The sequence below is a fragment of the Lutra lutra genome, chromosome 6 (genome assembly GCF_902655055.1).
Source record: "Lutra lutra chromosome 6, mLutLut1.2, whole genome shotgun sequence".
NCBI classification, from domain to species: domain Eukaryota; kingdom Metazoa; phylum Chordata; class Mammalia; order Carnivora; family Mustelidae; genus Lutra; species Lutra lutra.
Window position 1 is genome coordinate 77,360,728 of NC_062283.1, and position 27,915 is coordinate 77,388,642.

General features: G+C 44.7%; 1 protein-coding gene across 2 annotated transcripts; it reads right to left on the reverse strand.

Moving 5' to 3' along the window:
• HDDC2 (HD domain containing 2) lies at positions 1–27,712 on the reverse strand. 2 transcript variants are annotated; one of them, XM_047733614.1, is made up of 6 exons: positions 27,665–27,712; positions 24,471–24,592; positions 22,186–22,288; positions 17,196–17,264; positions 4,455–4,593; positions 1–360 (listed from the first exon to the last, which is right to left on the reverse strand). In XM_047733614.1, exons 1-6 carry the CDS (start codon positions 27,695–27,697, stop codon positions 263–265), a joined length of 564 nt encoding a protein of 187 aa, XP_047589570.1. In that variant the 5' UTR covers positions 27,698–27,712; the 3' UTR covers positions 1–262. The 2 variants fall into 2 exon arrangements, with proteins under 2 accessions (XP_047589570.1, XP_047589569.1); XM_047733613.1 differs by lacking the exon at positions 27,665–27,712 and adding an exon at positions 27,268–27,422.
• Between the last annotated feature and the right edge of the window lie 203 nt (positions 27,713–27,915).

The window sequence follows — 27,915 nt, forward strand, 5'->3', positions numbered from 1 at the left end:
TTAAGGTTTTAAATATTTATTTAGTGCATACAAAGCTCCCCCCCACCGCCTCCAGCCTTTTCAGGACATTTTCAGGACCATATTCTTTCCCAGCTTCTTTTATTATCCGGGCTGCATCATATGTTTCTTACTGGAGTCCAGGCAATGGAAAATAAACAGACTCACATCTGGGAGATCCACACGGCAACAGTGGCAAAACACAACACCACGAAAATGAAAACTACGATGTCTGTCACAGGAGTGCAGCAAGAGAGAGGACATGTCAGGAGGTCGGCTTGCCAGGGGCAGCAGCTATATTGGCGTTTCTTTCTGCCTCAAGTTCAGAAACAAGTTGGACTATCTCAGGGTGACTGAATTTTCCTGCAAGGCAAGAAGACAGGGAAAAATAAATTGACAAGAGAATCCATCGATGTCTCCAGCTTGATCCCAGGCTTGTCAGGGGCTCGGCTCTGTGATTCACTCTATGCAAGGGCTCTGCAGAACACAACTCCAGGTTCTGAAGGTCATGCTCCATCACCCGGATGCCACCAAGCATTAGGGATGAGAATCGGACAAAGAACTGTCCCATTAGGCAGAGCTAAGAGAAACCTCACCAGGCTGCCTCTTGAATGCATCTACTAGGAACTACAAAGAAACTCAAGTAGGACAGCACCCAGAGAACTGAGAGCAACCCCTGTCCCTTCTGAAACTGCAGTGGAGGGGAACAAAGCACCAACATCAGAAAGACTAGTAGGAAGACAGAAGGTCTAGGCTGTCCCAGGATGCAAATGTGCCTCTCTGCAAACACTTCTACACTAAAACCCACTGATCGGTGCTGACTTCCCTGCCCCTCAGCCCCCCCAGATTTCTGTCCTGGGCAGCAACCAGCCTGCAAGCTATCGTCCCATGTGGCTGGCACACGGGAATATTACACCCACCATCCACTCCCTGTTTTTCTGGTTCTGGGAGGTTTTGTTTTATTTTGTTTTTTTTTTTTTTTTTTTTTGCCAATACCTTTTATTGTTTACTGTTCATTCCACACTTAACTCTGTTCCATTTATTCCCTGTTCTCAACCACTTCTTTGAACCTTCCCTTCACCTTCTTGCCCTAATGTCTGGCTTATCCTGAGGCTATGGCTTTCCCTGCAGCCTTGTTACACGGCGGCTGTCTCCTCTCTCACATGGCTCTTGTTACTGGGCCTGGGGCTGCCCTCTATGCTCCCGGTTGCCTCCTGGCCACCCTCGGCCCCACTGTGTAAAGGTCATGCCGTCAGACTATTACCGCCATTCCACCAAAATAGCTCTTATTGAGGACATGCCAATTAGCTCCATGTGCCTAAATCTGATGGCTCTTCTTTCCCCTCCTGAAACACTTTCTTCCCTTTGCTTTTGGGACCCCTGATTTTCTCCTCTGAAACCCGTCTTTCCCCCATCTTCTCCATCTAGTGGCAACTCCATTCTTCTGTAGTTGCTCAGACCAAAATGCTTGGACTTCTCTCATAAACACCACCACACAAATCTTGCCAACCTTTATATTCAGAATATAACCAGAATCTGACCACTCCTTCCTTTTTCTACCACTACCACCTGGCTCAAACCACTAGGAGACTGCAATCGCCCCAGTCAGTCTCCCCACTTCCAGCCCAAGTGACCCTTTCAAAACACAGGTCAGATCACACTTGTCCTGCAGTCCACCTTCTCCAAGGGGTCCCCATCTTGCTCAGAGCCCATGCCAACCTCATATACTGGTCGGAGGGCCCCCGCCCACTTCTCTAGCCTCACCTGCAACCCTCTCCTCTCACCCACCCCCACAAACCACATTGGCCTCCATGCTGTTCCTCAACACACCGAGTTTCAAAAAGAAAAGAGAAAAAGCCATAAGTGGTGACTGAATTAGAGAAATAAAAATGTCTTATCAAACAAAAGCTTTTATGTCCCCTTCAAAATCCTCATAAGGGGGCACCTGGCTGGCTCAGTCGGTAGAGCATGCGACTCTTCATCTCAGGATCATGGGTTCGAGCCCCACGCTCACACTGTGCAGTTTACTAAAAAGAGAAATCCTCATAAGGGTCACAGTGTACATCTTCATCTCTCCTTAACTAAACTTGTTTTTTTTTCTTCAAGCATTATTGGGATAAGTAGGAAACCATCCTTACATCAGTTTTCATTACTTATAATTATTAATTTTTTAGTAGAGTAGTGCACCAGAGTGGAAAGTAAAGTGAACTTTAACCCCAATTCAGCTGAGGACACATCAACCTCTTTCTCAGTTCAAGTTTCTTCCTCGATAAAATGTGGACTTTAAACCAGATGACCTCCTACATCTCATTTTTTGATTCTTCTAGGAGTTTCATGTTTCATTTTCTATTTTTCACTGTGAATATATCAAAACAGAAAATGATAGCATTAACATGCAAAGCACTACACAGACATGACTTGTATTTTAATTACATTATTGGCAAAATATGCTACCTTGGAACCTAATCATTGCTTACAATGGGTCGGCAAACCTTCTCTGTAAAGAGTAAGACAGTAAATACTCTAGGCTTTGTGAACTATGTGGTCTCTGTTGCCAACTACTCAAGACTACTCAATTCTGCTGCTGTGACTGTAAAAGCAGTAGAGACAATATATAGAGAATGAGTGTGGCTGTTTCAATAAAACTTTATTTATATGAACAAGCAACAGTCCAAACTTGGCCCATGAGCCATGGTCTGCGGATCCTTAGTCTAGACTGCTATTCTAGTTAACTGAAGTCAGACATTTTTGAGCACCACCTGTATCAAAAACAGATGAGACAAACCTGGTCTTGGCCCTCAAAGAGTTTACTATGGTGTAGGATGAGCAACTGGAGGTCTGGGAAGAGACCCAACAAGAAACATCACTAAAGAGAACACAAGTCAGACTGTCACAACACTATGGAAAGCTCTAGACCAAATGGAGACTGAGCAAAAAGAAGGGAATGCCTCATTCTGATGGCGGTGGATCAGATAAGGCAACCAGGGAGAGGAGCGGCCTCGGACGGGAGAGCTTTTGAGCACAGAAGTTTTAAAAATGAAGATATGATAATAACTATGTCTGCAGAGGAGGAAAACACTGCAATCTGCAGGGAGAGCTGGGAGCCTGGCTGGCGGAGTTAGCAGGTGATGACAAGAGATGACAGAAATAACAAGGGCCTCATCTGAGGCAAAGGAAGTGGGGCTGGAAAAGACGGAAGGAAAATCGAATCAACCCCATGATGAGGCACGTCATGTCCTGGAGCCCCGCCTGTGAGCCAGGAGTGACATGACGTCCTGAGAAGTCCCAGAGGGGCACTCTAGCAGTGCTCTGAGGGCAAATGGGGGTCGAGCTGAGCCTGAGGGACTCCAGAGTGGAGGGTGGGGGACAAGGAAGGACGGAGCTGTGCTCGGGGAGCCACACAAACAACAGTCAGCAGTCCTACAGGTACAGAGCTTCGCCAGGAATTGTATCACAATGAAGACAGCAAAGGCTTATTGCCCAGTATTATTCTAAGCACCTCGCACTAGATCCTCAAATAACCCTATAAAGTAGATTCTATAATAATCCTTATTTTAGGGACGCCTGGGTGGCTCAGTTGGTTAAGCAGCTGCCTTCGGCTCAGGTCATAATCCCAGCGTCCTGGGATCGAGTCCCACATCGGGCTCCTTGCTCATCAGGGAGCCTGCTTCTCCCTCTGCCTCTGCCTGCCATTCTGTCTGCCTGTGCTTGCTCTCTCTCCCTCTCTCTCTGACAAATAAATAAATAAAATCTTAAAAAAAAAAAAAAAATCCTTATTTAAAAAAAAAAATTTTTTTTTAAATCTCTATATCCAGCGTGGTCGTCAAACTCACAACTCTGAGATCAACAGTTGCCTGCTCTACCAACTCAGCGAGGACAGTGCCCCTATAATTATCCTTATTTAAAAATATGGGTACTAAGGCCCAGAGCTAGGTTAAGTAATTTGCTGGAGGTTACATGCATTACAGGAGGCAGAACTAGAACCAGTTGAACTCCAGGTCTGCGCCAAGAAGCACTATAATGACCATGGTGACTTCAACTGTTTGGGGTTTTCTACTTTGAACATCTCTTTTTCTGCCTCCATCTTCTATGACTTTACTTCTATCAAGCACTTCCAGATTATAAGGCACTTTCATAGATATTCTCTCTTCAATTTCAAAACCCACCTGTGACTCCAATAAGTAAGCTCTATGCTTTCCACTTTTCAGGGAGGATACAGAGAGGCCAGGACACCGCCCAGGGGTGCAGAGGCAGGTGGGAATGTGAACCTGGCTTGTGCCAGTGCTCTCACGCACCAGGCTGCTCCTCCCTGGGAAGCTCACCACGTCCCGGTCAGATGCTCCATAGGGAAGTGTCATTAGAAGGTAATGACAGCAGATCCCACGAATGCGCCGTCAGTCGCTACACTAGGAGTGAGGCCAGCTACAACACTGTTTAATGAACACAACCCAGGGTACCTGCTGTGGAATCATAGAAATCCTGCAGCCTCCCGGGTCTGTCCTCCAGGTCTTCATACTCGGATGCCTGGAGAATCATCTCACATTGGTCCAGCTGCTTCACAAACCTGGCTTCTGCACTTGACTGGCCCTCATACTCCTAAGGAAAGGGGCCACAAACACAGCATGGTCAGAGCTGCGGGACGGGGTACTCCAGGCGAGTTCTGATTCTAGTATTGATATCAGACTCGTAGCTAAAAGCACATTCTGTACTGGCCACCCCACCCATGCAGCCACAAGCCCGTCGCAGAGACGCTGCCTCTGTGACGTCCCCGCTCACTCTCAGCACCCCGTGCAAGAGGGATGTGCTTGCCATTCCGCATAGTCTGCCGGATGCCCCCAGAGTCCCAGCTGTTCGTATCGACACTCCAAGCATTCTTCCTCCCAGCTGGTACCCTGTCTTCGAGATCGTCATTTCATCCACCGGAGTGGTGGTCTTTGTAACTTCCAGCTACTATTTCATCGCGTGTTTCTCAAATTACTTCCCTCCCCATTTAAAAACAGTCAGACTTCTTTTTCCTTTTTAAGTGAATTTCTAGCTTTCTCATTGAATTTTGGCTGTCCCTTTACAATGGAAACCTCTGTCCTTGCTTTCCAAACAGGTCCCCCTGGGGTATGACTCTGGAGGACACAGGCAAGACCGGCAGGTTCTTTGTGCAATGGCGTGTGTGTGCCCGTGTCCTGGTCACATGGTGGTGCTGAAGGCAGTGGACCGGGAGCAGCTTTTCTGCCCTTCCTCCGCCCTCTGGTCCCTCCCTCCTCAGTGCAAACCTGACACAAGAAGCCCCAGGAGGGCCGCTTCGCAGAGCAGGACGCCTGTCACACACCCGTAAGTCCCAATTAATACGATCTAGAAGACCAGAGTGTTCCCAACTGGTTTCCCTGCAAAGTTCTCATTTGTAATTCCACCCCAGATGCGTCTGGATAATGAGCCTGTCATGCTTTCTTGGCAGGGTGACGTGATGGGAATCACTTAAGGTTTCTCGATTTTTATTAGATGTCTTATTCTTACAAACGCAGCTATTTGGAATTTGATAGAGCTGAAAAGTATACAGGAATATCGTTTTAATGTGAAATCAAATACATTTTGTTTAACTTCAAAGGCCCTTAAAAATAAATATCTTTGGGGCGCCTGGGTGGCTCAGTGGGTTAAGCCGCTGCCTTCGGCTCGGGTCATGATCCCAGGTCCTGGGTTCGAGCCCCGCATCGGGCTTTCTGCTCAGCAGGGAGCCTGCTTCCTCCTCTCTCTCTGCCTGCCTCTCTGCCTACTTGTGATTTCTCTCTGTCGAATAAATAAATAAAATCTTTAAAAATAAATAAATAAATAAATAAATAAATATCTTTATTGAAATACTTATTCACATTTAAAATCATATATTTATATTTAATCATTCAAGTTCCTTATTCAACAAAAAAGAAGTGGAATGTACTCAAGGCACAGCAGTTCAGGATATTTCTCTTACTGGAAGTAAGAAAAAAAGATTTCAAGACCATTAAGCAATGACCACACACTGTATAACAAATTCTGGTGAAATTACATGTTTCTTTTAAAAATATAAATTGTTGGGTTTTTCTTCAAGAAGCAATGGTACAGGCACTTTCCAATTTCATTTTCCAACAATGAGGCAGGGCAAGGAAAACAGTGAAGCCAAGAAAGCTCTAGAAGTAAGAAGACACCATGGCATCTTTGAGAGCTTAATCCAAGCAGTTTCTCATGACAGGAGGCAGAATTCATTGTAGGAGGAAGAGGCTGAAGGCGGGTGAAGGGTCAGCTCCTGAAAGGCCCTGTCGTTTGTAATAAAGGGTTTCAGCTTATCCTGCAGCGACTAGACGTCACTGGAAGGTTTCAGGCCAGAAGGGTCATGATCAGATCTGTGCTTAGAAAGATCATCTTACCTTCCGTGGGGAAAACGGCTAGATTGGAGGCAGAAAAATCGGGCTCTGAGACTTGGTAGCACCAGCAGAGCAGCTAGGAGAATCTGGTCTGGTCTAATTGCATGGCAGTGAAGATGGGACAAGTGGGAAGATTTGAGAAACACTAAGGACAAAGAAGTGAACCAAAACAGGAACGTGGATGAAAGGAAAGGCTGAAAAGGACTTCCTCATTTCTGGCATGGGTAACTCAAGAGGGAGCAAAGGGGAGAAAAAGAGACCCAAAAAACTGACAGAGCAAGGAAAGAGCAAAACCAAAACCTAATGAATATTTATAACAAAACTACAGAACACAATGTTACCATGAACCACAAAATATGGTTCAAAATATAAAGTGGGGACAAATCACCTCTAGCCATAAGCCCTGCTTTCCATCAGCAGGAGCAACAGGGCATGGGATGGACCTGAGAATAGGAAACCCTCAGCTCCAGCAGCCGCTGACTCAAGCCCAGCCCTGGTGAATTCGCCAGCCTGACCAGCAGGGGGCTCTCTCCAGAACAGGCCCCCACAGAAAGAGAAACTGCTGGGGACGCAATCAAAACTGAGTGGGGTCAGGATAACAAGAAGAAAAGACAAAGTCCAGATAAAAGTGGGGAAAGAGAACAAAGCCAGGGAATTTCTGAACGCAGGCCACCATATATTTTAACAGTACATTAAAAAAAAAAGAAAAAAGAAAAAAAAAAAGAAAAACAACAAAGCAGACAAGGAAGTTCTGTGAAGTTCAAAAAGTTATCTGGGAGCATGTGGGTGGCTCAGTCAGTTAAAGGTCCAGCTCCTGGTCTCAGCTGAGGTCACGATCGCAGGGTGGTGGGATCAAGCCCTGCATCAGACTCTGCACTCAATGGGGAGTCTGCTTGAGATCCTCTCTCTCCCTCTCCCTCTGCCCCTTTCTCCCCTCTCAAATTAGTAAATAAAAAAAAATTTTTTTTAAGTTATCTGAACCAGGTTTCATTCCACAAGTCTGGGAAAACTAGTTGTGTATCAAAATGAGCACCGGAGATCAGAGAGCACAGAGATCAGGTCCCAAAGAAGCCTACCAGAAGCTAAAGAGAGCAAGGAGCAAAATGACATCTCTACAGACAATTCACATCAGAAAGACATCCTTAGTTTTTGCTAAAAGGATCAAATCTATAAGAAACTATTTCAAAAAGAACTAAAAGATGCTAAGAAAATGTTAAGACATGAAAGAACCATATAGAACATTAGAGATAAAAGTCATTTTGCAGTGAAGGCTAAGCAAACAGAAACACAGGGATACTTAAACATACCTTAAAAGAAACAGAAATTGAAAAGGTTAGGTTTGGAAGCCAAAAAGATATGAAGAAGATGTAAAGGATCTGAGGGAAGGTGACAAATATCCCAAAGACGGGCAAAGAAGAACCAACATACAGATATGTCAGCATTTTGGAGGAAAAAAGGAAACCAAAGTAAAAGAAAAATTATTCAAAAATTTTTTCTTGAAATTAATTTTTTTTTTAATCTGAAAGTATATATTGAACACACACACTAAGTAGCTAAGGATATTTACCCAGAAGGACCAACACCAAGACACAGTCTAATAAAATTACCATATATATGAAAAAAAAAATCCTTTGGACACCTATGCAGAAAAAGCATTGGACATATATGGAAAATAAAATTATTAGACTTCGCTTTATGAGCAAAGAGAATGGGAGTAATGTTTTTAAGACATTCAAGCAAAGAAACTGGGAGCCAAGTATTTTTTTTTTAATCAAGTGAAACTGACCTTCCAGTTTAAAGAACACAGAGGCAAGTTTAGAGCATATTGTTCCTGCGAGCGCTTTTTGAAGAACCTACAAGAGGACAAGTTTCAGACAGCCAAAATGACCAGGACAAACTGATGTAAGGACGGGTAGAGAGCATCAACAGATACTTGCAGAACTAAGACTCAATGAGGTGTAAGAAACAATACATTATAGTTAATGTAATGTAACGGTAGTGTAACAATATAGACAGAGTACGATCTCGGTAGAGTACAATGACAAAAAAAAAATACAGGAATAATAGAGATTAGCAGAGGCAAAACAGTTTTTTAAACTGTTTTCAGTAAATGGAATTGATGATTGTGCTATATACAATTGTTATTCTGAGATGGGTACATGTGTACAGAAGGATAAAGCCCATATAATCAGGATTCCTTGTGTGGAAGAAAGGGTTTTGTAGAGGAGGTGAAGACATATCATACAAGAGATTAAGTAAAAACCACGCAATACTGTATTTGAATTAGAAATATCATCATGAACTCACAAGGTAGACACACACGTATATCCTAACTCTGTCCATTAAAAAGCATAAAAACCATAGACAACCCAGGAGCAGCAAGCACCCGACTGCACATATTGTGGTCAGGAAATTACACTGCCTACTGAAAAACAAAACAAAACAGGAGGTCTGGCTGCTGCAGATCAATGAGGCTGGACTACACTGCCTGCTATAAAGGAAGTGACCAAAGTCAATACCCACTTTTCCTAGATGAACTGCAACCGAAGACAGGAGGAGGAGGAAGCCTCTGCGGGTATAATTACTTCAGCTACTAAATGAAAACAAGACAAAAATAGTATATTATAATTCTCAATGGGATGAAGGGATGTAAGCATCAAGAAAACCCAGACATTATGTGCCTCACAATCAAAGACTCCAACACCATCTACAGTTTTGCCAAAAAGATCCAACGTGAGTCTGATCCAGGCTCTGGATTCAGAGGCCAATGTGCAGAAAATAAAACAGAGGAACAGAACTGCATTATGAGTGTGCAAAACCCAGACTATGGAAAACTCTTTAAGCCAAATGCTCTGGATTCTTCCATAGATAATTTGCAAGAAAGAGAAAGAGATGGGCTGGGGGTCAGAAGGGAGGGGGAACTGTAGATTAAAGGAGATTTAAAAGATACATTAAGCTTTTAAAAAAAATGGACAGGATTAAACTAGAATGTTGGAGGATGACCGCTTGGGTCACAAAACCATAAAGAAATTCAGGTGATCCCTGTGAAAATCAGGGCAGTGGTTACTTTTGGAGGAAGGGAGTGGTTGGCCTTGGTCAGGGCACAAGAAAGGGCTTCTTGTGGGAGTGGCACAGTTCCAGATCTTTTTTTTTTTTTTTTTAAGATTTTATTGATTTAGGGGGCGCCTGGGTGGCTCAGTGGGTTAAAGCCTCTGCCTTCGGCTCAGGTCATGATGGGATCGAGCCCCGCATCAGGCTCTCTGCTCATCAGGGAGCCTGCTTCCCCATCTCTCTCTCTGCCTCCCTCTCTGCCTACTTGTGATCTCTGTCTGTCAAACGAATAAATAAAATCTTTAAAAAAAAAATTTTAAGATTTTATTGATTTATTTCACAGAGAGAGAGAGAGCACAAGTGGGGGAGCTACAGGCAGAGGCAGAAGCCAGTTTCCTGCAAAGCAGGGAGCCTGATGCAGGACATGATCCCAGGACCCCAAGATCATGACCCCAGTGGAAGGCAGGTGTTTAACCTAGTGAGCCACCCAGGTGCCCCCCCGACAATTCCAAATCCTGATGTAGGCGGTAGTTACAAGAATGTTATCCTTCCAGTAACTCATTATGCTATACACAGGTGTTTGTGTCCTTTTCTGTGTTTTACTTTTCAATAAAATGGTTTTTAAAATAATAAAAATGGCTGAAGAAAATGAGGATGCCAGGAACCGGCTGAGCAAGATATTTAGGTGGAGCTGCTGGATTTGTGAGTCTGGAGCTGAGGAGGAAGATGTTCAGGAGAACACAGAGAATTATCAGGATATGATCCCGGAAGCCTGGGAGGAGTGTGCAGAGAGCAGAAGGCCAAGGACACAGCCCTGGGAAGGGAACATCGGCCCTGACCAACTTGGCCAAGAAAGAGGGACACCTGCACAAACTCCGAAAGAGCCCGGAAGGTACAAAGAAAAGCTGGAGGCAGCAACGTCACAGACCTGAGGGATGAGACAGCTTCAACGAGCCAACACCTGTGGCCCAGGCGTCAGGGGCACCTGGGGGACTGGCAGACTCCCCCAGATGGAGCCACACAAGACAGTCCGTGACCTTGGCCAGAGCTGCGCATGGTGGGCCTGAGTCACATAGCAGCCTGCAGGCCATGGAGACAAGGCCCTATTTAGTGGTGAAGGGAAGGAGGGAAATGTGGTGTCCAGGGAAGTTTATTTCAAAATAGGGTACAGAAACATTACTTATAAGGCTTACAAAAAGCTGAAAAAGTTCCATCCATTTTTCCAAAGAAAAAGCTTTTCTTTTCTCACTGAAGGAGGCAAGATTATTTGTTATCAGCTTGGGGGAGGCATGACAAAGAAGGTAGAGGAAGAGAGGGGTGGGCAGCTGATGTGGGGCCAGAGATGGAGAGGCTGCATGGTGGCTTCTGGCACCTGAGAAGGCTCAGCAGAGCCTGCTGGGCGGGAAGCAAGTGACGCCAGTCCCTAAGGCGGGGACAGGAAGGTCCCTGCATCAGCACTCTGCAGCCTCTGGCTGGGACTTGGGAGCCAAATGATCCAAATGACTTGGACTGGGGTTCTGAGAAGCAACAGAAGAATAAGGAGTTCAAGCAGAAAAGAGATACAGTCTGGGTCCTGAAAGGGAAGAGAGGGAAGGAAGGGGCGGGGAGGCCAGAAGTCTCCTCCCTGTCCCCTGGAGAAAGGCCGGTGGACGGAAGCATTAGGGGAAGTTTCTCTCTTGCGTCTTCTACTCCACCACCTCCTAGTGACTCTCCCTCGGGGAACTAGGATCCTCATGGTGCTCTGCATCAAACTCCCCAATAAAATACTGCACCTGAACCATGAAGTACTTGGTATGGAGACTTTTTTAAAGGGTACCTGTAGACCCACTGTATCTCCCAACTGACTGAACTTGGGGCAACATGGCGAGAAAATTCGGGGCAGGTGGGTATGCCAGGCATCCTGCCTGAGGAGCAGCTCCTGCTCTGTCTGGGGACTCACAAGGATACTTCTTTAAAGGGAAAGGCAGGTGGTGGCAGAACAACTTTCTGTGATACTCGGAGAAAAATGACAGTGTTTTCTCTTGACTTGCTGAAATTTGATTTCACCCTTCTATGACCAAGAACATTTATAATCAAGGACGTTTAACTGCATTAAGCAGACATGACCCTCTGGGCTGACAGCTATTTATGGCGGTGAAGAGCTATGATTAAGATTTCAGAAATCAATCAACTGGCATTTTCTATGTAAGTTGTACTATTCTAAGTTCCCCGGATACAGAATGACCATATTTTCTTAAACCAAAATCAGAACATACAGACTGGAGACAGAGGAAAGATAGAGCTTACCATGCATCTGGCAACATTCCAAGTCCTTTCATATATTAATTAATTTGATTGCCATACAGTCTGTAAGATAGGTATACTATTGCTGTTGCCGTTTTATAAATGAGGACATTGAGTAAGTTGTCCAAGACCATACTGGTAGTAAACAGAGTATCTGAACCCTGGAAACTGGATATTGAAGTCCAAGTACTAACGATGGACATAAATTATAAAAATGCTGAAGTTAATATGAGAGTCTGTATACTGGGATGAATAGTGTTTTCCAAAATTTCATGTCTACCTGGATTCTATGAATGTGATCTTATAAGATCTTTGCAGATGTAATCAAATTAAGATAAAGTCATACTGGATTAGGATGGGTTCTAATCCAATGACTGGTGTCCTTATAAGTAGAGAGAAATTTGGGTGTGGATATAGACACGGGGAGACCACCACCTGACTATGGAGGCCCAGACTGGAGCAATGTGTCTGTAAGGAAAGGAATGCCAAAGCCAGAAGAGGCATCTCTCAGGGGGTGCCCGGTGGCTCAGTAAGTTAAGCGTCCAACTCTTGATTTCAGCTCAGGTCATGATCTCATGGGTCATGAGATCAAGTCCCAAGTTGGGCTCCTTACTGAGTGTGGACCCTATTTAAGATTTTCTCTCCCCAGCCTCTCCCCGTCCCACTCACACACACTCTCTCTTTTAAAATAAATAAATAAATAGATAGATAAATAGGCAGGTAGATAGATAGATAGAAAGAAAAAAAGAAAAATGGAAGAGGCGTCTATGAGAAGCTCAGCAGAGGATTTTGGACTTCTAGTCTCCAGGACTGTGAGACAATAAATTTCTCTTGTTTAAAGCCATCCAGATTTCTGGTAATTGAAATTTACCAGCAGTGCTAGGACACTAAGAGAGCCTCTTACTACAAATAAGGTAGTGGTATGGTGTCCTCAATATGCTAAACCTGTAAGTGCTTGTTCAGTTAACCACCCACACTGCATTGTGAGAGAAGGAAAATGTTGAACAAGGAGGCAGGCTTTGTCACCTGCTACCTAAGAGACCCTAGGAAACAGGTGTTCTTCTAGTTTCAAATTTACAAAATTCTAACAGACACAGTAAAGAACCAAAGAGACAGAATACAGAGATAATTAAAAAATAGGTAAGAATATGAAAGTAGCCATTAATAGTACCAAAGGTATGAGAGAGAGGAACAAGACAGAGAGAGAGTGAGAATGAATTAGTTTTCAAGGGCTGCTATAAAAAGAACCACATCCTGAGGCTTCAGCAACAGAAAATTATTGTCTCATAACTCTGGAGGTAAAAGTTGAAATCAAGGTGTTGGCAGGACTGGTTCTTTCCAAGGGCAGAGTGGAAGATCTGTTTCTGGTCCTTCCCCTTGGCTTACAGAAGGCCTCCCTCATATTCACATGGCGCTCCCCCAAAATATGCCTCTGTGTCCAAGTTCCCCTTTTTATAAGGACACCATCATATTGGATTAGGACCCACCCTAATGATCCCATTTCAACTTGATTACCTCTGTAAAAATTCAATCTCCCCCCCTCCAACAAATTTTTTTAATCCTATCACAAAAAACAAACAAACAAACAAAAAAAACTCCACAGTTACAATTTCCTCTTTGGAGAATACATGAAATAATATAGTTATATTTCAAGGTGAATAATAAAAATTTGAAATATAATTATTTAAAAAAAAAACAAAAACTCCTTCACAGTATCAAGAAAAAGCCCTGTCAATTCATTCAACAAATATTTATTGCCTACATCATGTATTATATTTTACTAGGTATTGAGAATAAACTATTGAATAGAAAAGAAAAAAAATCATATATTCAAATAAGAAATAAGGTCTTATTCGGAGGTACATGTGAATTTTAGGGGGACACAACTCAATCCATAACAGAAGGAGAAGAGGGGAGAGGATTATCTTCTTCTGAGGGACTGCCTAGAGCTAGGCTTTTTTGTCAGAAGAGTCTGTGGGCTGTGAGAAACATGTATTATGCAGTGATAGTCCAGTTCTTGAAATACAGGCTTTCATAGGCACAGAATGGGGAGAAATGGTCCAAGAAATGGGACAATTCTAATGTTTAACACTCTCTCTACAAAATAATATTAGATGTTAAGGATGTCCATTTTCCTGCTCCATTTTCATGATTTCTAAATAAACTTAAATACACATGTGCCCGCTGGCGTCGGCACCCATGTACGTACGCACATTTTTCCGTGGAGAGTAAACACTGGGACTTCTTTGTAGGCTCAGTCTGTATGTCTGGGCCCTAGTGACCTTACCCTCTTGACCTTACTTCATTCATAGGGATGTATGAATTGCTTAAGGAAAGTTTAAGAGCCATGAATACTATTCTCTGTGAATAAATTTCTATAATTCTATCTGAAAAATGTGTCGCTGCTTATTTATATGGTCTTCATTTTCCCCCCTCTGGCTCTTCATAGAAAAACAAACTCCCAAACCTCCTAGAGTATGCAAACGTGACATCCATGCCAGAAAGCAAAAAGCTTACAATTTTTCTCCTCCGCACCAATCAGCATCCCACGGTCTTACCAATGAAGTTATTTAATTCCTTGCTATTTTCTTTTAAGCTCTTGGCTGGCCCGGCAACAATTCTCAAGAAACAGAATTGTCGGGCGCCTGGGTGGCTCAGTGGGTTAAGCCTCTGCCTTCAGCTCAGGTTGTGATCTCAGAGTCCTGGGATCGAGCCCCGCATCCAGCTCTCTGCCCAGCGGGGAACCGGCTTCCCCTCTCTCTCTGCCTACCTCTCTGCCTACTTGTGATTTCTCTCTCTGTCAAACAAATAAACAAAATCTTTAAAAAAAAAACAAGAAAGAAATTGAGAATTGTCACATTCCAAGTGGCCAACTGTGTACCTGGCCTGAGATCATCCTTAACAAGCTTAATTAACTCAACCAATGACTTTTACAAGATCATAAAACTATCACTTGTTTGGGGGGGTTATCAAATCACTTAATGCTCTGAACTTTATACATTTTTTTCCAAATCCAAAGTCTTTTTGTCATGTTTTCATTTGGAAGCTACTTAATTAAAGGAGATTTTGCAGTAAATTGAAAGTAAGTTAATTTTTGTAATTAAAGAAAATTTTGCTGTAAGCTTTTTCAGCCAGTTGCTGATTGCTAACTGAGAAAATAATTTAACAGATACTGCCACTGTGTTCACAATAATTAGGGGACACAAGGGTTCCAATTCTTATAAAACGTTTTCAAATTTTGGGAGTCTTTCCTTCTTAGAGACATGGAATTAGTTTCATAAGCTCAGTGCCATTTTTTTCTTCCTGTGTATGAAATGCAGCCCAACTCCACTCCATTATCCTCAATTCATACTGTTCCAGAAGTTCACTTGCGAATACATACTTTGGCACAAGGGACTCTTATGCCTGAAGCGACCCCGTTATAACTAGTAACAGACGCCACCTGAGCCAGCCTCCAGCTAGAGGCCGTGCATATTTTGCTAAATTTAATTTTCACAATTATTTGGCAAGGCAGGCATTAACGGCCCACAGTCTTTTACCTAAAAACCGTTTCAGTTTTCAGCATATTTTTAACTTAGAAAATAATAAGGGACGTACAGGTACATGTTATAGAAAACCCCTAGTGGGGTCCAGGGTAGGCTCGGTTGCCAAACAGATGAGTATTTCTACATTAAAGCATATTAATTTTCACACTAAGGGGGGTGGGTCAGGGCAGGCGGACTCTAAACAGCCTCATAGTGATTCAGGTAAGATTTTACTGTGTGAGGTCAAGTTAGAACAGGTTTTGTTTTGTTTTTGTTTTTGTTTTAAGATTTTATTTATTTAGTTGACAGAGAGAGATCACAAGTAGGCAGAGAGGCAGGCAGAGAGAGAGGAAGGGAAGCAGGCTTCCTGCTGAGCAAAGAGCCCGATGTGGGACTCGATCCCAGGACCCTGGGATCATGACCTGAGCTGAAGGCAGCGGCTTAACCCACTGAGCCACCCAGGCGCCCTTGTTTTTGTTTTTTTGTTTGTTTGTTTGTTTGTTTTTTTAATTTATTTGACAGAGAGAGATCACAAGTAGACGGAGAGGTAGGCAGAGAGGCAGGCAGAGAGAGAGGGAAGCAGGCTCCCCGCTGAGCAGAGAGCCCGATGCGGGACTCGATCCCAGGACCCTGAGATCATGACCTGAGCCGAAGGCAGCGGCTTAACCCACTGAACCGCCCAGGTGCCCCTTGTTTTTGTTTTTAAATAGCTCCCTGAACTCTGTAGATTTCCTAACTGCGGCTAAGGGCAGGTGGAGCTGTATTCCCACGTTCTAGGAGAAACAGGCCGGCAAGAGCCAAGCCCCTCACCTCAAGAGAAGTGGGGTTCAAATCCAGGTCTCTCTGGTGCCAAGCGCTGCCCTCTGCATCAGAGCCTGCTGTCTCACAAGGGAGGATGCTTATGTCACCCTCTAATCCAGCTAAACCACAGAAATGACAGTGCACCACAGAATCGGACCACTGAGTAAAAGGTATTTTTAGGAGACACATCTATTCAGCGTTCAACACTGACACTTTCTCAACCTGTCCCCCAGGCTTCCCAAGTCAAGGGAAGAGCTGACCTGGCACGCTGGGCAATGGGAAGTGAACTCTGCCAGCTCTGTGGCTCAGGGGAGAGAAGGCCGGGCGGGAGGGCAGAGGATGTGAAAGAAAAGGTGGAAAGTCAGCCTCTGAAGGCAGGAGCAGGGAGCAGGACTTTGAAGGACCCAGGAGAAGTGAGAGTGTGAGGTAGCAATTGAGGATAAGGAGGGGCGCTAGGGGCTCCAGCAAGGAAGGGCCGGTGTAGAATGGAAGGAAATGAGAAACTGCGGTAGACAAGGGTCTGTTTGTTGTTTTCCCTTCACAAACGAAAACCAGTACTAGGAGCGGGAAGCAATGGGAACACAATGGCTTTCTTGGCTCTTTCCACTCTTCTTCCTTTTCCCTCCAGCCAAACGGCCTCCCCGCTTGCCAGCAAGCTCTGGGAGGGGAGTGAGCACCCACAGGGCCCCCACTCTGTCCCCCCAGGGGCATCCTGGCAGCACTTCACGTGGACCCGACTCAGCCCTGGAGCACCCTTCCAGGATTCACAGATGGGCGACAGGCTCAGAGAGAGGAATATGCCCAAGGTCAGAGCCAGTGGTGAGGGCCCACGTTCTTTCCAAGGACCAGAAATGGGTAGGGATGATGTAGCGAAGGTGGCAAGGGCAACGCAACAGGAAATCCAGGGGACTGTGAGTCAAGATCTGTGCCAGGCATTATGGTGTCAAGGGAAATGGGGAAATTGGAGGGAAGAAAAATTTCTATGAGCCATGAAAAATTCCTGCAGCAGCCAGGAGGTGAGAAACAGACACAAACCAGAAAGCAGTAAGTTAGAGACAGCTGTGATGACAATCTAAGTCAACTAAAACACTGAGGAGCCATATAAATTCAATCACAATACATTAAAATGCAACCTATCATATATACTTACTTCCCAAAGTTCATAAAGTTCCTTCCTGAGATCCTCTGGGAGGAGCTGGGTCAGCTGCTTCATGGCTTCCTGAAATAACAGTTATTTTAATCATGATCACATTTATCTAGTGAACAACTCAACTACAAAAGCCAAATCATGGGCTCAAACTCTTACAAATGGCTCCCCAAAGGGCAGAATATTGGACAATATTTATGGCTTACAAGGAGGGCAGTTGTGCACATTAAAGAAACGTGTGTATTTATTCGTATGGGCTTCGCTGAGCATATGTTTTGTGGTCTGCACCACACCAGACACCAGAAAAAGGACAAGGAAGGAGGAGGGTGTGAGACAATTACAGAAATATCAGAAGTGAGGCCAGGGATTTTACATCTTATGGATGAATGGCAAGATTCCCATGTAAATTTCCAAACAGAAACATACTAAAGTTCAAAACAAACCTGAGAACAAGAACAGGAAAGTAACACTGAATTACAAAGCTCGAAATTGTTTGTATATTACTGTATGCATTTTCTATTATTAATGTTTTTATTGTATAGCATAAAGCACTATACAAATGGGCAGTTACTGTCATTAACATAAAGGAAATAACACGAGAGTATTTTGCAGACTCACAGACACACGGGCCGAAAGGGGATATGATATTAAAAGACAATTAGCAGGACGCCGGGGAGACTCGGTTGGTTAAGTGTCTGCCTTGGACTCAGGTCATGACCCAGGATCCTGGGATCGAGTTCCATATCAGGCTCCCTGCTCAGTGGGGAGCCTGCTTCTCTCTCTCCCTCTGCCTCCCACTCCCTCTGCTTGTGCTCTCTGACAAATAAATTTTAAAAATTAAAAAAAAAAAAAAAGGTAACTAGCTACATCATCCAGGAACCATTCAAGAGCATCCCTGATCACTTCTTATTCTCCCTCTGTAAACATGTCCAGGTGTGGGAATCTAGCACCTCAGGAGGTTGCCCAAATGGGCTGTAGGCAGCTCTGACAGAATATACTTTTTTATATCAAGCCGAAAACTGTCCATGAAGGTCTACCACTATGCCTACCTCCAACCCTCCGGGATCCCTCCCTCACACACAAACACAAGGTCAAGTGACCCAGCTGGACCAGAATCTGGAAGCCACAGGGACTGGTCCATGGGAGGACCACATAACTCAAACCAGCCACTTGAGGGACAGCTGCGTGATTTGTCCAGCAGAGGCTAGGGGGAAAAAATGATACAGAATACCGCTACTCCCAGAGCAAACTGTATTTGCCAGTGTCATGGATCAGCCTTAAGTAACTTCACCATCTCCAACGATCTGTAGCACCATGCCTCTCTCAGTGGTATCAAATTTATGGTAGGTTGTGTCTGCGTTCTCCCTTGTTTCTTTTTCATAAATTCTAGTAAAATGGTTGAGAAAATCTTTGCATTCTCAAAAATTAAGGGCATCTTTATAAACAGATTGCCTTTCTCTACATTATTCCAAAAACACAAGTCTGTCCATTGCTTTTGTTTGAAAAGAATGAACTAAATAATGTGTATTTAAGGTATGTAAAAACCCAAGCTTTTAGAATATTTTACTCCAGCACCAAACAATGACTGATGTGTGCTCTGACCATAGTGGGAGAGAACGGAACCACACCTCTGTCGTGCCAGATACTCTATTTCTTCAAAGGAAGCCTAAGACTAAAATCAGCTTTTTGGAGATCACATCCAGTTACTGACTTACTGATAAACTTCCTGTTGATTAAAACCATCATGTGCTTTGAAAAACCAAAACAGGTAACAAATATGTTGTTGTTCTCTTCTTGAAAACTGAACAATGATTTTCTGGATCTCTACTCACTGGTATCATTTGTTATCATAAAATCCGACTGCATTTGGAGACCTCCGACGTAGTCGATACTCCTTATTTGGTAACGTATGCCACAGAACTGTGCCCACCTTTTTAAATGAACCCTTTGAAAACGACTTTGCTAAACCCCAGGGTACCTGGCTGCATACTTCAGACTTGCCCTCCCCATGTGAGCCCTGCCACCCTCACTTCTATATGGAGTTTCACCTGGTCCACACACTGATTTAGGGTGATAATTTTCCTAGCTTCCTCCCATTAGCAAAGCGTGCCAGGAATTTGCCAGAAGTCCTGACTGACTAAACTTTCAGCAAACATCCAGTTTTGCGTCAAGCACTCAGAAAGCATCCCGCATCCTTCAGACATCACTTGTGGGGCTGAGCAGTATAGGAGTTCGCTGCAAACTATAGATTCAACTGGGGTTTGGGGCCTGACTCGCCTATGACTGGCTGTGGAACCGTGGGCAAGGTACTTCACCTCTTTGTCCTTCCGGTTTCGCATCTGTAAAATGGGGTGAATAATGGCATGCATCTACCCAGGGGGGGCTGTCGTGAGGATGAAACAGGTAATACAAAGCTCGTGCTGTCTGGCACATGATGACCACTCTCTAAAATGTTCACTCTATTTTTCAGTTTCTCTATTTTGCCACATTCACTCCCATAAAAAAGCTTGGTTTTCCTCCTTTTAACCTCTTGGTTCTTCAGCAACTTTCAGCAACTTGAACCCTGGCAGATACATACCTACCATGATTCTGCCTTCTGACTTCATGTTTTTGTCTTTAAAAAGCAGTATGACCTGCTATCGCTGTATTCCAGCCCTGAGTTCCACCCCACGGGTTCCTGATGGTCCCTACGAAGCGTCATTCGCCAGCTCGCATTATAATACAAAGTTTGTTTTATCTTATTTAGGAAGGGGGTCAGACAGTATTGCTTTTGGCCCTAAACTTTCTCTTCCGTGCCCTCAATTTCCCTTTCATCTTAATACTGTATACTCTCCTCCAAAACAATCAACCTTCCAAGTTCACCAAGTGTTTTCCTTCCCTCCTACCTCAGTTTAAGCCTTCCTGATGCAGTTGGCTAGCCCGTGGGCAAATCATGCCGCCCGATTCTCATTATTGCATTCCACCCTGAGCCAAGAAACCCTCATTTAATTATCTTAATGCATGGTTCAGACATCCAAATCTTGTTCATAAACACCATCTGCATAAAGAATTGTTCACCTTCCAGATCTTTCTTTCTGTTCCCAAATCCTAACCAGTGGCAGAAAGAGGCAATGGACTCTTGGCCGTCTTCCAAGCCTTCTGTTTCTTGTCTAGAACCTGTGGTTCTTCAAGATGCTTCCCCTGTCCCTCCGGATTATGGCCTCTGGGAAACGCAGGAGTGGGCAGCGGCCAGGAGGTATAATGAGGCTGGAAAGAGTCCCATCATTGCCAGGATAGGAAGCCCAAGAGGGCAGAAGCACTCTCTCTCTGTTCATGCCCCAGCAGGCCCCTCCACGAGGTGTCACTGGCCAGGCCTCCCCCTGTCAAAACAGTAGCTGGTCTTCTCCCATCTCCAGTGAGTGGAGAGCCTGCCCAGGGATGCTTTTTTTCTCCTACAGACTCTGACTTGCTCCTCTGTGGAGGAAACCTCAAATTCATTATCTACCTTCACGGGACAGTTTGTCTTTCCTCCTTGCTCTGTGTCACTGCATGGTCTCTGAGGACCCTCTGGTACTTCGATATGCCATTTCTCCTCCACGATGTCCAGACTGACCCTTGACTAAAACTAGCTTGCATCCTGAAATGAGCTGTATAATTAGGGAGTCTTTTTCCCCATTCCTTTTGTCTTCATCATGTCATCGCTCAACATCCTCTGGTTCAGAGCTAACTCCTTTCTGCCACTCGGTATCTTGAACTAATTGGTTTCTTTTCTCAGTAATTCTGCCAGTCAGTCCAGGAACTCTATTCACATCAGTCTAGACTCCTATAGAGAAACAATGCCTCGACCTTCTCCGTCTGTATAGGCTGCCATGATACTGAGCCTATATTCTGGATCTGTGTTTTGGCAGGAAGAATGCATTCCTTACACGAGTTCCCTTGTTCCCATAATGTCAGAATTCCTAAACTGGTATTCCTTGTGGACCTTCTTGCCTCTCAGGGGATAAAAACAGTGCAGGTTACTTAACTCCGGTCTCCCCCAGCTCTGAGAACAGCTAGTCAAACCCACCTGCCCTGTTGAAGCATTTCAATGAAGGATCCATCCACTGAGCAATACAGGACCAATCTCCTATAATAAAAGTAGCTCGCAATACTCCCTGAATTGAGAACTAGCCATTCAACATCAAAAAACAAAACAGCAACAACAACAAAAAACCTTCCTGGATTTTCTGACCTCTGCCTCAAATATGTCTTCCTCTTTGGCCCTGGGCTCTGGATTTAGAGTCCAAATTGATACTGATTTAATATTTTTCTGATGTTCCTTTCTTACTATTACAAATATTTTTCATTACTTTCAACCAATAAATCAAAGACTAATTGAAAATTCACAAATAATTATCATAATGATTAGACTTGTGATTTACAGCATTTTCCTCCAAAGAGCTTAACCAGGATGGCGAATTCCTTCCAATTCTAGCTACTTCCCTTGGGCTAATGAAAGCCATACTATCTATGTCCACTATCTATGTCCACCTACTCATGAGAACAGAAACCCAACAGTTTCCTGTCCCTGTGTTAGACAAGGCCAGGAGCAGGCATACTTTCTTGATCTCATGTTAAACAAGGTTGAGAACAACCAACACCAGTGCGCTACTTCTAGAAATCCTTGCTTCTAGAAGATAAGACCATTCACGGCCCAGATAGAGTAAGCACTAACAGCTTACTCCTCCAGACTCTCCTCTTTGAGACTCTGCCTCACCAGTCCTACCAATCCAACGCTATTTTGTCTTACACTCTGTGCAACCTAACTAGTGGCCTGTCTCATAAGATCCATCTGACCATCCTCCAGCCCAGACCCTCAAACCCTACAAATACCCGCTCCTGATTCCCACCCCCACCCCGACATACTGCTCAAACTCTGTGCTCTCCCTTACTGCCACGGGTCCAATGAACTTAGCTTTGCTTCAGCAACAGGGGTCTCTGGCGGTCTCTGGTGGAGTCAAGAGTTAACACTGACCTCTTCTCGCCTATGTTTTTCTTCTTTGGGGATGTTATCTGCTGGTGCTATGTCCCCAACGATGCATTCTGCCATATCATGAACGAGGGCTAGGCGCACACATCTGACCAGACGAGAAATAGTGAATAAGGACACAAAGTTAGATTCGCTACAAGTTCCTTCTCTAGACTATCGTGAAGATGCATTTTTTTCCCCTCCACCCTTACAGGGTATGTTAATGAAGTATGTTCTTTTTTTTTTTTTTAAAGATTTTATTTATTTATTTGACAGATCACAAGTAGACAGAGAGGCAGGCAGAGACAGAGAGGAAGAAGCAGGCTCCCTGCTGAGCAGAGAGCCCGATGTGGGGCTCGATCCCAGGACCCTGGGATCATGACCCGAGCCGAAGGCAGAGGCTTTAACCCCCTGAGCCACCCAGGCGCCCCAATGAAGTATGTTCTAAAGTAATTCTCTTCTACTAGCCAACAACAATTCTGATTTGAAACTGCTAGTTAATATTCAACACAATAAAACATGAATGCAAGGGGAAAAACTGTTTAGCATGAATTTTTTTTTTTTAAAGATTTTATTTATTTATTTGACAGAGAGAGATCACAAGTAGACAGAGAGGCAGGCAGAGAGAGAGAGAGAGAGAGAGGGAAGCAGGCTCCCTGCTGAGCAGAGAGCCCGATGCGGGACTCGATCCCAGGACCCTGAGATCATGACCTGAGCCGAAGGCAGCGGCTTAACCCACTGAGCCACCCAGGCGCCCTAGCATGAATTTTTTTGTTGTTGTTTTAATGGCTATCACTTTAAAAGGTGGACAACTTCAGATGACAAAGCCAGGAAGGGATGATCTGGTTATGGCATTTACTTCCTGATACAAAACTCAGAACTAATCATTTCCCCAATATACTAGTTAGATGTCAAGATGAGGCTCTTTAGAGAGACATGGGCAGAGCAGGACAGATCTGGGTCCGAATCCAGCAACCATTTACTAGCCGTGTGACTTTTGCCAAGTGACTTAATTTCTTTAAATGTTCGGTTCTGTCATCCTTCATTTTATCATCTGTAAAAAAGGGGCAGTAATTCATCATAAGGTTGGTAGAAAAACTAAATGGGATCCTGTGTGTTCCTGGCACATGTTGATCATTAGGCCAATGGCTATGATTATCAATAATAATGATTAGGCCTAACAACCTCCCCATGGTGTACCAACTGCAGCCTGTCTCCGTCACCAGGTTAAATCTCCAACTACTCTTGGGTTTGTTAGCTCTATTCCACGCCATGTTCGTCTTGTGCTTTTTGCCCAAAATCCCACCTCTGTACCACCTATGGAGTAACAGGGCGCCTCAGCTCTCTAATGAAACTTTGCTACAATCAAATTGATTTACTTATCATTTCCAAAACAGACCTTTAATTTCGGGGCTTCCATTGTTATGCCCTCCTCTCTGCACGCTGTGCCCTCTACTTCTCTACCCAGTCAGCTCTTCAGAGATCACCTCTGATCCATTCCGCCCCCTCTATTAAGATCACCCAAGCACATGTGACCTCTTCTATTAGAATAGCTTGCTAGTTTTTTTTTTCTTAAAATTTTTATGTATTTATCTATTTTTAAAGTAATCCCTTAGCCCAGTATGGGGCTCAAACTCATGACCCAAGATCAAAAGTCATGTGCTCTACTGACTGAGCCAGCCAGGCACCCCCAACCTTACTAATTTTTGAATGTAACTAATTTGAACATAACTAATTTTGAACGTAACTAATTTGGGGCTTTTTATAGAAGCCAGTTGGGACCTGTGTCATTCCCAGGAGATTAACTTACTGTCTTACTTCGTTAGGAAACTGTGTCCTGTGCTCAAAAAGCATTTTAGACACCTGTTGTCTGAAGGAGAGAATATCTCTTTCTCAACTACCTCTGCACATACTCCTCCAAAAAATCACCCTACCAGTGGGTGCTAGTATTCATGAAAGGGCTACAGCATACTATTACAATGACAGAATTTTAGACACAGCACACTCACTGTCAAGGCCCTGGAAATCGTATTATCACACTTATATCTTCTTGAGATCACGGCAGGCTCTATCACTTGCCAAGAGAAAACCCAGAACGCACTTTACAACTGACGCAACCAACACACGTAATTACCCTTCCTACAGCCTGAACCTATATGGTTTGCCGCAAGTAATTTCTCTTGACAGATCAACTAAAAACTTCAAGAATTAGATAAAAGCATCAGTAACAAGAAGCGGCACATCCCACAGACCAGAGATTCTAGCAAACATCAGAGTTCACGTCGGCTTACCTGTCTTTGTTAAGATGCTCATCTTTGGTCACCAGAGCCATAACTGCCATCCTGTACATGTGATCTGACACGCTCTCTGGTTTCTCAACATTTCTGTATACCCACCCAGTCCGTGGGACTCTCTGATGAGAAGGAAGAAGAGAGAGAAGCTTATAAAAATGAGTATTTAATCTGCTATGCTCTTTAAGAGAAGCCCAAGGAATAGGGTATAGAAGCAGGGTCATAGTTTCTCGGAAAGTGTCGAAAAATGCTTAACTAACCAAATGATCAACATCTGGAATCAAACCAGTGAGGTCGGGAATAAGAAGGAGCAGAGGGAGAAATAATTCACAAGTATACAGTGCAAGGGTCCAAAGGTCGAGTTACTCTGCATTACTAAAGCATAAATTATGGAACATACATGGGTCCTTTAGACATAAAAATAAAACTGTAAAATATTGTGTTTTCTTAACTATGAGAGTTGAGACTCTTGCCTTCAAACAACCCCATTCAACACATGTACAAAACACTGGTGAAAGCTCTGAACTTGAAAAAGTGAGTGACAGACATCCCGGTCTGGAAGCAGAAAGGAGAAAGGCCTTTCTAATTGCTCCTGCTACCCCAGTCATGATTCTGCTTTCTGTTCAGATCAGGATGCGATCTTGTGAGACTGCATTTTTCTCCCCAGGAGTCAACATTTCTGAAGAATTGTATAAACAGTAGCAAGAGCGGCAGGATACAGATAATCTGCTTTTAACTTGTAGAAATTCTGCAAAATCTCCAATTATGGGTAGAGGAGGATAAAATGGAAAGGGAGACCACACAGAATACAACTTCAGTGTGCACTACATAAAATCTTCTGTTTAAAAAAAAAAAAAAAAATCAATGGAACAGAATAGAGAGCCGAGAAATGGACCTTTAACTCTATGGTCAACTATTCTTCAAAAAAGCAGGAAAAGAATGTCCAATGGAAAAAAGCCAGTCTCTTCAACAAATGCTGTTGGGAAAATTGGACAGCCATGTGCAGAAAAATGAAACTGGACCATTTCCTTATACCCACATGAAAACAGACTCAAAATGGATGAAAGACCTCAATGTGAGACAAGAATCCACCAAAATGCTTGAGGAGAACACAGGAAGCAACCTTTTTGACCTCAGCCACAGCAACTTCTTCCCAGAAACATCACCAAAAGCAAGGGAAGCAAGGGCAAAAATGAGCTACTGGGACTTCATCAAGATAGAAAGCTTTTGCACCGCAAAGGAAACAGTCAACAAAACCAAAAGACAACTGACAGAATTAAAGAAGATATTTGCAAATGACATTATCAGATAAAGGGCTAGTATCCAAAATCTGTGAAGAACTTACCAAACTCAACACCCAAAGAACAAATAATCCAATCAAGAAATGAGCAGAGGACATGAACAGACATTTCTGCAAAGAGGACATCCAAACAGACACATGAAAAAGTGCTCCACATCACTCGGCATCACTCGGCATCAGGGAAATACAAACTGAAACCACAATGATACCACCTCACACCAGTCAGAATGGCTAAAAATAACAAGTCAGGAAATGATAGATGTTGCCAACCACGCAAAGAAAGGGGAACCCTCCTACACTGTTGGTGGGAATTCAAGCTGGTGCAGCCACTCTGGAAAACAGCATGGAGGTTCCTCAGAAAGTTGAAAACAGAGCTACCCTACGACTCAGCAATTGCACTACTGGGTATATAACCTAAAGATACAAATGCAGTGACATGAAGGTACACATGCACCCCAATATTTACAGCACCAATGTCCACAATAGCCAAGCTATGGAAAGAGCCTAGATGTCCATCAACAGACAAATCGATAAAGCAGATGTGATATAGATCTATAATGGAGTATTATGCAGCCATCAAAAACCACAAAATCTTTCCATTTGCAATGACGTGGATGGAACTGCAAGATAGTATGCTAGGTGAAATAAGACAGAGAAAGACAATTATCGTATGATCTATCTGATACGAGGAATTTGAGAAACAACAGAGAGAGAGGATCCAGGATTGTAGGGGACGGGCGGGGGGGGGGGGGGGTATTGAAACAAGATGAAACCAGAGAGGGAGACAAATCATAAGAGACTCTTCATCTCAGGAAACAAACTGAGGGTTGCTGGAGGGGAAGAGGGTGGTAGGGATGGGGTGGCTGGGTGATGGACATTGAGGAGGGTATGTGCTATGGTGAGTGCTGTGAATTGCCTAAGACTGATGAATCACAGACCTGTACACCTGAAACAAATAATACATTATAATCTTAAAAAAAAAAAAAAAAAAAAAGTCTTGTTACTTCTAGAAGTAGCTAAGAGGCGGACTTAAAGCACCCACTTAACATCTGCCGAACTGATGGATTCTGCTCTTCCCACCAGCGGCTGCTCTGAGGTCCAGCAGAGGGGTCGTGAGCCCCACGTGTGTTCTGGGCTGAAGCCCGGGGGCAGGGAGGGTCCCACACATCACCGCGCCAGCTGCTCTCCAGAAACCTCACGGAGGACTGCCCAGGCCTCCCGGATTTGCACCAGGCTCATCTACCCACACAGGATTCTCCCGGCTCAGACTTCACTGGGCCTGCGGTGGGCCCAGCCGCTGCGCTTCCTCCACCCCATGTGCAAGCGCGCCCGGGCGCCACGGGAGCTTCGGGGCCTACCCCTGAGAGGCAGGGAGGACGCGCGGAGGGCGCAGGCCCCAGTCCCCGCCAGCTGCAGCTCGGGACGCGGGGGCCACACCGGCCTCTCCCCGCGCGCCGTTCGCCGGGCCCCAAACGGCCCCGTCGGGCGCCTGCTCACCTTGAGCTGCCCCACCAGCCGCAGGAACCGCAGCAGGTTCCGGGCCCCCCCGCCCGAAAGGGCCGCGGCGGAGGCAGAAGCCATGCGGCCTCGGGTCCCGCACGTCCCAGCAGGCGGCGTGGCCGCCTCCCGAAGCTCCTCCCCCTCCTCCGCCTCCTTCCTACCCCTGCGCCAGCTCCTCCGCCTCCTCCCTCCCACTCTTTCCCGCTCCTCCTTCTCCTCCCTCCCCATCCCTCTCTTTCCCTCCCGATCCCTTCCCGATTCATTTACTCAACCGGGTTTTCCCAGACCTTTATGGAAAAGAGGTGTCCCACCTTCCTGGCCTCCGGGGCTGCCCCCAGGGACTGCGTCATCCCGGGGCCGATCGAGTGCTCGGTGCCTTCGAGTCGCTCCTTACCTGTTTGCTAATTCCCACTGGACTGAACGCCATCGAACTTTTAAAGGGATTGCAGTTGGGTAGGGGGGAGAAACGGAGGGTGGTGTGCCTTTGGAGGAGGGGGAGGGACTGTGCAAGAGTGCCCGGAAATCTTGCCTTTTAGCCGCTCGGCATCTGATTGGGGGGAGGATAAAGAACGCTACTTGAAGGTGGGTCGGCTATGAACCTTTTAACAGAGGCACAAGGGAAGTAAGTTAGGAGAGCCAAAAGCA

Coding starts and splice junctions, on each gene's coding strand:
- HDDC2 (XM_047733613.1), bottom strand. CDS start 27,351: ATGGCTTCTGCCTCCGCCGCGGCCCTTTCGGGCGGGGGGGCCCGGAAC. Junction 24,593..27,267: donor GGCTGGTGGGGCAGCTCAAG/GTGAGCAGGCGC, acceptor CCTTCTCATCAG/AGAGTCCCACGGACTGGGTG. Junction 22,289..24,470: donor GAGCATCTTAACAAAGACAG/GTAAGCCGACGT, acceptor TCGTCTGGTCAG/ATGTGTGCGCCTAGCCCTCG.